At 52.4% G+C, this 9862-nt stretch overlaps 1 protein-coding gene across 3 annotated transcripts in view; it reads left to right on the top strand.

Annotated features, from left to right (window-relative positions):
* The first annotated feature begins 981 nt into the window (after positions 1-981).
* Positions 982-9862, top strand: part of SPNS3 (sphingolipid transporter 3 (putative)) — a 60861-nt gene continuing 51980 nt past the window's right edge. For 2 of the 3 annotated variants that reach the window (XM_023184631.1, XM_023184633.1), the window contains exons 1-2: positions 982-1512; positions 7557-7622. In XM_023184631.1, coding sequence (XP_023040399.1) covers positions 1314-1512; positions 7557-7622 — 265 coding nt within the window. In that variant the 5' untranslated portion in view covers positions 982-1313. The remainder of the gene's footprint in view (positions 1513-7556; positions 7623-9862) is intronic. The other variant, XM_023184632.1, reaches the window with a different exon arrangement.

Consider the following 9862-nt stretch of genomic DNA (forward strand, 5'->3'; position numbering starts at 1 on the left):
CGGGCGAGGTGGCGGGCGCCTGTAGTCCCAGCTACTCCGGAGGCTGAGGCAGGAGAATGGCGTAAACCCGAGAGGCAGAGCTTGCAGTGAGCTGAGATCCGGCCACTGAACTCCAGTCCGGGCGACAGAGCGAGACTCCGCCTCAAAAAAAAAAAAAAAAAAAAATTTGTTTTTGAGACGGGGTCTGGCTTTGTCACCCAGCCTGGAGTGCAGTGGCGTGAACATGGCTCACTGCAGCCTCGACTTCCCAGGCTAAGGCAATCATTCCTGCTGCAGCCTCCCAAGGAACTGGGACCGTAGATGCACGCCACCACACCCGGCTATTTTTTTTTTAATTAATTAATTATTTTTTTGGTGTTTTTGTAGCAATGGGGTTTTGCCATGTTGCCCAGGCTGGTCACAAACTTCTGGGCTCGGATGATCCTCCTGCCTTGGCCTCCCAGTGTTAGGATTACAGGCGTGAGCCACACCGGGCCCGGCTGATGTCTTCTCATGATGAGATTCCGGTTGTGCCTTCCTGGCTGGAATGCTGCATAGAGGATGCTGTGGTGTGCGAAGACCTTCACATCTGGAGGCACACGACACCCTCCTGCCTCTCACAGGTGATTTATTTTAACCCCTCGGTCAAGATGTCTGATTCCCCTACTGTATAGTTACTCTTTTTCCTCTTGTTACTAACAAGCAATCTATCAGGAGATGCTTTGTGACCATGCCGACGCCCTGCCCCTCACTGAGGACTTTCCAGCCCCCACTGATGAGTTCTGCTCATAGACTGTCTTCTTGTAGGCAGCCTCCTCTGCTACGTTTGTTTCTCCGGGAAGGACCTTAGATCCTGGGTGGGTGCTCGCCTTGCCTGGCAGTGAAGTGCAATGCTGCTGTCTTGGCCAACGCCTAGCCCTCCTCCTTTGCCCCAGTTTCAAGGCATTGGTTCACAGTCCCGTATGGGCAGCCAGATCATCTCACAGTGAGCAGCCCTCTGGGAGGTTCATCTCATTTCCTGCTCTGAAAGCTTTGCTTCCTCACTGCAGCCACTGAAGCTGCAGGCTGGATCGAGGGGACCCCAGAGTTGTCCAGTCCCCCAGGGTAGGGGTGCCAGGAGCCCTTCTCCTCCGTAGCAGGTCTCAGAGGCTGATGATGGGGAAATCGCACTGGTGAGACTGCCGTGGACTCAGGAGGAACCTGAGATAAGATGCCCAACAGTTAAGGCAGCTGCTTTGAGGTTTGGAGCCTGAGAGCCCACAGGAAGTGACTTGGTGCTGAACTGATGTTGCTTCGTCCTGGCGCCGGTCTCAGGCCAGGAGCTGCAGGCTGGCATGGCTGGGGGCATGTCAGCGGAGTGCCCTGAGCCTCGGCCAGGAGGGCCGCAGGGCCAGTCCCCAGGGCCAGGCAGGCAGTGTCCCCCTCCCATCACGCCTGCCCCCTGGAGCCTGCCCCGGTGGAGGGCCTACGTGGCTGCCGCCGTGCTCTGCTACATCAACCTTCTGAACTACATGAACTGGTTCATCATCGCAGGTGAGGAGGGGACTGCCACCCTGGGCAGCACCTGCTGCTCTGCCCGCCAGCCGGGGCTGCAGATCCATGGTGGCCTTCCAGCCATCACCCATCTTTCTGTTCCTGGCCCTGTCTCTGGTGTTCTCCCCTCTAGAGGTGGTTTTCAGGTCTGCCCGAATCGGGGAGGACCAACTGACATTCCCAATCCAGCCTCAGTTAAAGAGGGGGCACAGGCTGGGCATGGTGGCTCCCACTTGTAATTCCAGCACTTTGGGAGGCTGAGGCAGAAAGATTGCTTGAGCCCAGGAGTTTGAGACCAACCTAGTCAACATAGTGAGGCTCTATCTCTATCTTTTTTTTTTTTTTTTCAGACGGAGTCTCGCTCTGTCGTCCAGGCTGGAGTACAGTGGCGCAATCTCAGCTCACTGCAACCTTTGTCTCCTGGGTTCAAGTGATTCTCCTGCCTCAGCCTCCTGAGTCGCTGGGATTACAGACATGCACCACCACATCTGGTTAATTTTTGTATTTTTAATAGAGGAGTATTAAACCATGTTGGTCAGGCTGGTCTTGAACTCCTGACATCAGGTAATCCACCTGCCTCGGCCTCCCAATGTGCTGGGATTACAGGCGTGAGCCACTGCACCCGGCCTTTTTTTTTTTTTTCTCCAGATGGGGTCTTGCTCTGTCACCCAGGTTGGAGTGCAGTGGCGTGATCTTGGCTCACTGCAACCTCTGCCTCCCGGGTTCAAGCGATTCCTCTCTCAGCCTCCCGAGTAGCTGGGACTACAGGCGCACACCACCATGCTAGGCTAGTTTTTGTATTTTTAGTAGAGATGGGGTTTTTTTTTGTTTTTTTTGTTTTTTTTTTGAGACGGAGTCTCGCTGTGTCACCCAGGCTGTAGTGCAGTGGCGTGATCTCGGCTCACTGCAAGCTCCGCCTCCCGGGTTCACGCCATTCTCCGCCTTAGCCTCAGAGTAGCTGGGACTACAGGCGCCCGCCACCACGCCTGGCGAATTTTTTGTATTTTTAGTAGAGACGGGATTTCACCGTGTTAGCCAGGATGGTCTCGATCTCCTGACCTCGTGATCCGCCCGCCTCGGCCTCCCAAAGTGCTGGGATTACAGGCTTGAGCCACCAGGCCCGGCCAAGACTCTGTCTCTATTTAAAAAATTAAAACTATTTTAGGGCTGGGTACAGTGGCTCACGCCTGTAATCCCAGCACTGTGGGAGGCCAAAGCGGGCAGATCACTTGAGGTGAGGAGTTGGTGACCAGCCTGGGCAACATGGTGAAACCCCGTCTCTACTAAAACTATAAAAATTAGCCGAGCGTGGTAGCAGGCGCCTGTAATCTCAGCTACTGCGGAGGCTGAGGTAGAGAATTGATTGAACCCGGGAGGTGGATGTTGCAGTGAGCCAAGATTCCACCATTGCACTCGTCTGGGCGACAGAGCAAGACTTTGTCTCAAAAAATATATATATATATATTTTTTAAATTAAGAGAGGGCACAGTGGGGGTGGAGCCAGAGGCATAATGAGGGGTGGGTTGGTGAGGATAGCAGGGAGGACTTCCAGGCAGAGACCGTGAGATTCTGGGTGGAGGACAGGGTAGCCTGGCCCAGGCAAGAATAGCTCCTGCTGGCTGCGTTTCTAGGACAACAGGCTGCTCGCAAACCTTGCACATTCTGCCTTCCTTCTTGCAGGCCTCAGGGCTCAGCCTGCTTCTGTCTTCTGTCACTCATTCACTCACTCACTCACTCACTCACTCATTCATTCAAGACTGATTGGGGGCTGGGCACAGTGGCTCACGCCTGTAATCCCAGCACTTTGGGAGGCTGAGGTGGGTGGATCACCTGAGGTTAGGAGTTCGAGACCAGCCTGGCCGACATGGTGAAATCTTGTCTGTACTAAAAACACAAAAATTAGCCAGGTGTGGTGGCGGGTGCCTGTAATCACAGCTACCTGGGAGGCTGAGGCAGGAGAGTCGCTTGAACCAGGGAGGTGGAAGTTGCAGTGAGCTGAGATCGCGTTATTGCATTCCAGCCTGGGCGACAGAGTGAGACTCCATCTCAAACAACAACAACAACAGTAACAACAACTAACTGATTGAGGCTCCACTTGCTCTTCTTGTCATTCATTCATCCATTCATTCATTCACTCACTTATTCATTCAAGACTGACTGAGCACTAACTGTGGGTAGGACCCCTGGTGGCTCCTGGGGACCCAGGGAGGAAATTGGACTTGTAGTTCCTGAACTCAGGAACGACCGTCTCATGGGGCAGAGATAGAGGCTGGTTGATGGCAGTCCTGCGAGGCAGAGAGGTGTGGCCAGACAAGGGAGAGGCACAGGCCAGGCTGGGAGCTCAGGAGGGTGCCAGCTCAGCACTCCAGAGAGTGGCTGTGGAATCATGAAACTCTAGGGGCTGCAGAGCCATCCCCAGACCTCGTCATTGTCTTCGAGGAGTTCAGAGGCCAGAAGCTTCTCCTCCTCACTTGAAGTCAGGAGTTCGAGACCACCCTGGGCAACATAGAAAAGCCTCGTCTCTACAAAAAATTAAAAAAGTTAGCCAGGGACAGTGACAGCTGAAGACAGTGATGTCTTCAGCCTTTTGGAGGCTGAAACAGGAGGATTACTTGAGGCTGAAGCAGGAGGATTGTTTGAGGCTGCAGTGAGCAGTGATCGTACCACTGCACTCTAGCCTGAGTGACAGAGCAAGATCTTATCTTAAACCCCTGAAGCCAAAAAGCAAAACAAAATACACTAAACAAACAACCCCGAAGGGGCATATGGGGTGAGATCAGAGCTTCTTGGGTGCCAGACTGGGAGCTTGGACTTTCTGCCTTGGGCAATGGGGAGCCATATAATTGGATTTGAGGCCCTGATGGAGGCAAAATGATCCAGGGAGTCAGTTCAGAGGCTGCTGTAGTGGATCAGGCCAAAGCTGAGGAGGCCTGAGTTGGAGTGTGGGCCGAGGGCATGCAAAGGTGGGAAGGAACAAGAGGCAGATGAGAGCCAGGAATCACCAGTGCGGAGCTCCCAGAACCCAGGAGCCTGGGGACCTGCTATTTCTGCTGCTAGCCCTGGAGGCCCCTGGCTGGGCCCTAAGACCCTGAGTCTTGCCTGCCTCGGTCCCTTCCCCATTAGCACTTCCTCTGTATGTGCAAAAAAGTGCGCTGTGATTACTGTGGGGGTAGAGACCTAGAGAAGTGAAACCATGCAGAGTGTCTGGGAACTGGTGGGGATAAACAACTAAAATGTTCTTGCAGGAAACAGCTCTTATGGGGCCAGGGTGGTAGGTTGCAGGTAAAAGCAAGGCTGGGTGTACACTTGGCCCTGGGTCATCCCTAGAGCACCATGGGGCTGGGAGGAGCCCAGGAGGAGATAAAACAAGGGGATGAGTCCTCATTCCTGAAAATGGAAGATGGGTACAATTTAGAGCGTTTTTGTTTAGCTATTTATTTTGTTTACCTGTGTTGTCTACTTTTTTTCTATCCAAAGGCTGTCTTCTTTGTGTATTTAAAATAATAAAAGGGGACTTTGAGAGGCCGAGGCAGGTGGATCCCCTGAGGTCAGGAGTTGGAGACCAGCCTGGCCAACATGGTGAAACCCTGTCTCTACTAAAAATACAAAAATTAGCTGGGCATGGTGGCGTGTGCCTGTAATCCCAGCTGCTTGGGAGGCTGAGGCAGGAGAATCACTTGAACCCAGGAGGCAGAGGTTGGAATTAGCCGAGATTGCGCCATTGTACTCCAGCCTGGGCGACACAGCGAGACTCCATCTCAAAAAAACAACAGGCCGGGTGCAGTGGCTCACACCTGTAATCCCAGCACTCTGGGAGGCCAAGGCGGGTGGATCACCAGAGGTCAGGAGTTCGAGACCAGCCTGGCAAACACGGTGAAACCCCGTCTCTACTTAAAATACAAAAATTAGCCGAGCTTGGTGGCAGATGCCTGTAATCCCAGCTACTTGGGAGACTGAGGCAGGAGAATCGCCTGAACCCAGGAGGTGGAGGTTGCAGTGAGCCGAGATTGCGCCACTGCACTCCAGCCTGGATGAAAGAGTGAGACTCTGTCTCAAAAACAAAAACAAAAACAACAACAAAAAAACACCAAAAACAAAAAAACCCAAACAACAACAAATAAAATATTAAAGGGGGAGAAAGACATGCCAGTTTGTATGCCAGGTTGCGGTGGCAACTGGGGACAAATTAAATGTCTAAACAAAGATTTATTTCTTTTTTTTATTTTTGGAGACAGAGTCTCCAAAATATTTTTAGTAGAGTATTTTTTAGAGTATTTTAGTAGAGTAAGTAGTAGAGTATTTTTAGTAGAGACGGGGTTTCACCATGTTAGCCACGATGGTCTCGATCTCCTGACCTCGTAATCTTCCAGCCTCGGCCTCCCAACGTGCTGGGATTACAGGCGTGAGCCACTGTGCCCTGCCCTAAACAAAGATTTCTTGCTTTGCTCCTCTGATTCCTTGATCTTAATGTGCATGGGGCAGGTCTTGTGCACGCAGGACTCTCTTGGCGTGGATGTTTCTGCGGGGACCCACCTGGGGGTTTCTGCCCCCCTTCTGTGGTTCTGGGTGTGTGGACAGGCTGCCTCTGGCTGAGATTTGAGTCCCAGCTCCCTCAGCTTCAGACGGGCAACCTTGGTCTGCTAAAACCTCTGTTTCCTTATCTGTAGAATGGGGGCAATGACAGTCCCCTCCTTTTAGGATGACAGCTGCGAGTGGACAGCTCAGGGCCAGAGCCGCATGGCTCACTTGAGCAGGTGCTGCAGACCCGGACCCTTTCTGAGACACCATCAAGAGGCTATCAGGAAACAGACCCTGGTGTCTGGGAGACCCATGTTCTCTCTCTGCGTTAGGCTGGGTGCCCACTGCTGTGCCTCTGGAAGAACATGCTTGCGTGCCGCATGTGTGCCGCATGCGTGCAAGCCAGGACATGTTCGTCTTTGTATGTACATGTTCATCTGTGCATGTCCGGTGTTTGCACGAGCAAGGCCGCTGTGCTGCACAGCTCTAGGGACTTCTGTTTACACAGCGGCCTAAGTAAAGGGCTGTGCACTGTGCAGCAACAGGGAGCTGTGCCCCTATGACTGCAGTGTGGATGGCAGCCCTGAGCCTGTGCACACGCAGGTGGGTCTCTGGGTGTCTCTTTATGGGTACATCTCACTGCACTTGTGTCTGTGTGTCTGTGTGTCTGTGTTTATGAGGCTGGGTGTACTTGTCTGTGAGTGTGAGTTCCTGTGTGTGTGTGTGTATATTTGTGCCTCTGCAGGTGTGTTCCTCTGGATATGCCTGTTTGTATCTATTTATATCTGTGTTCCCACATGAAGAGGAGGGAAGGAGCTGTGTGGCTGCGTGCTTGTATGTCGACGTGTGTATGTGAATGTGCCTTTGGGATGCTTGTTTCCTCTTTCTTTCTTTTCTTTTCTTTCTTTTCTTTCTTTTCTTTCCTTCCTTCCTTCCTTCTTTCCTTCCTTCCTTCCTTCCTTTCTTTCTTCCTTCCTTTCTTCCTTTCTTTCTTCCTTTCTTTCTTTTCTTTCTTTTCTTTCTGATGGAGCTTCGCTCTTGTTGCCCAGGCTGGAGTGCAATGGCGCGATCTCGGCTCACTGCAACCTCCGCCTCCTGGGCTCAAGCAATTCTCCTGCCTCAGCCTCCCGAGTAGCTGGGATTACAGGCACCTACCACCGCGTGTGTCTAATTTTTTGTATTTTTAGTAGAGACGGGATTTCACCATGTTGACCATGGCTGGTCTCGAACTCCTGACCTCAGGTGATCTGCACGCCTTGGCCTTCCAAAGTGCTGGGATTACAAGCACGAGCCACCATGCCCGGTCAAGGGATGCTTGTTTCTTTGAGTGTTTGAAATGCACACGTTTCTGTGTGTCTGCTGTTGTGTGTGTGGTTGTGCACGTGTGGGAGAGAGGGGGAGAGAACAGTGGGCTTTGGTGCCATGCCTTCTGCTGTGCTGTGGCCCTGTGTCAAACCTGGAGCAGCTGCCTTTAGAGGCCAGGAGTGTTACTTCCCATTTCCTGAGCACTGTCCCTCTGTCCACAGGAGTGCTGCTGGATGTACAGGAGGTTTTTCAGATCAGTGACAGCCATGCTGGTTTGCTTCAGACTGGTAAGGAGGAGCCCTGGCTCTGGAGCTGGGGTCCTGGGTTCCTGCTGGGGTGGGCTCTTTCTGTGGGTCATGTTCTGTGCCCAGCTCCAGCCCCACTGGGTCCCCTGGCACAGAGGGTGGGTGGGGCGTGGGCCTGAGGGACAGTCTAGGCAGGAGCGGGAGAGAGCCCAGGCTGGAGCAGCCGTGGTAGTTTGAGTGTAGGGTGCTGCAGGAGAGCAAAGGGAGGTGGGGCTGGGAGAGGCCCCCGAGCCTCAGCTCTTGGTTATGGAGCTAGTCATTCCTTCCCTTCGTATTGCTGAGGCTCAGCTGTGCACCAGAGGCTTGCTGGTGTTTGAGAAATCCTGATGTGCGCTTTCCTCTCACAGACCTGAAAAATCTGACTACTGGGACACACGAAGTCAAACAGACAGACACAGACACACGTGGGCTCAGATGGACTCTGGGCCCACAGAGAGCCTAACACCCAGCAGCAGGGAGCAGCCACATGTCCCATCACAGCATCAGAGTGGTTGGGGTCATGAGGCATTAGCTTTTGCCATGTGGGTGCCTGGATGGTGACACACACTCACACGGGCACACGTGGTCACAACACGTGATACACCTGTGCACACACCCAGCCTGTGATCAGTAGGCACCGAGGGTCCTCCTCACAGTCCATCATCTCAGGGCTTTAGAACATGACTCTCAAACTGGGGTACAGGGATCTCTGGGGATACACAGTAACGTTCCAGGGGCTACATGAACACAGAGAGTTTTGAGAGACTGATTTATTTCTAGATCCTCAAGCCTGTATGTTTTTTTCCTAAAATGACCTGCCTGCCAAGGAGCCTGTGGTTGGCCTGTGGTTCTCCTTCCTCTCCTTCCGTTGTACAATTCCCTGGCTACCACAGTAAGCAGAGAGGGACTCCTCTCCACATCCTGGATGTGCTGTTCCTGGGTGTAAAAACCTCCGGGGCATCAAACAGAGGCCCCCGGGTGGATGCTCGGCTTCTACTGGGGGGACCTTGGGAGCAGAGCAGAGAGCATCAGGAGAAACGTGCTGGGGAGATTTGCCCCGGGCCACAGCCCAGGCAAGGAGCCAAGCCTTATCTAGCTGTCCCTGTGTACAATGTCTACTATTTATCTAGGAATTAGAATTCAAAGTGAGATAATGGTCTCAGGGATGCATGTCAACACATTTGTTTCAATGAAAAAAATGAAGCCAACATTTTTATTTTTTTTTCGAGACGGAGTTTCATTCTTATTGCCCAGGCTGGAGTGCAATGGCACGATCTCGGCTCACTGAAACCTCCGCCTCCCAGGTTCAAGCAATTCTCCTGCCTCAGCCTCCCGAGTAGCTGGGATTACAGGCATGTACCACCATTTTGGCCAGGCTGGTCTCGAATTCCCGACCTCAGGTGATCCGCCCATCTCAGCCTCCCGAAGTGCTGGGATTATAGGTGTGAGGTACCATGCCGGGCAACATTTTTCTTATAATCAATTTGATTGTCTAATTGCTTTGGCAAAAGAGGACAGGCATTACGACTTGGATTCTACTGCAGACATTCCCCGTAAACTGAATAAACTCGACCCTGTAGCTCCAAGAGTTTGGATGAAAATACAGTTAAAAAAAAATACACAACAAGCTGGAAGTCCCATCCTTGGCAACGATTCAAACTTGGGATAAGAACATTTTAATATTAGCTGAAAATATGTGGAAGGGTACGTAGTTCTAGAAACTTCTTTAAAAATGAGGTGAGAGCTGGGTGCGGTGGCTCACGCCTGTAATCCCAGCTCTTAGGGAGGCGGAGGCGGGAGAATAGCTTGAGCCCAGGAGTTCGAGACCTGCTTGGGCAATATGGTGAGACTTCCTTCTCCACAAAAAGAAAAAAAAAAAGACAAAAGAGTTACGTGAGCAAGAGTTAGAAGACTGGCCAGGCTTGGTGGCTCAAGCCTGTAATCCCAGCACTTTGGGAGGCCGAGGCGGGCGAATCACGAGGTCAGGAGATCGAGACCATCCTGGCTAACACAGTGAAACCCCGTCTCTACTAAAAAATACAAAAACCGAGCCAGGCGAGGTGGCGGGCGCCTGTAGTCCCAGCTACTCGGGAGGCTGAGGCAGGAGAATGGCGTCAACCCGGGAGGCGGAGCTTGCAGTGAGCTGAGATCAGACCACCGCACTCCAGCCTGGGCGACAGAGCGAGACTCTGTCTCAAAAAAAAAAAAAAAAAAAAAAAAAGACCATGGCTTTAGAACATGCA

Source organism: Piliocolobus tephrosceles, chromosome 16, assembly GCF_002776525.5.
Source record: "Piliocolobus tephrosceles isolate RC106 chromosome 16, ASM277652v3, whole genome shotgun sequence".
Lineage (NCBI taxonomy): Eukaryota > Metazoa > Chordata > Mammalia > Primates > Cercopithecidae > Piliocolobus > Piliocolobus tephrosceles.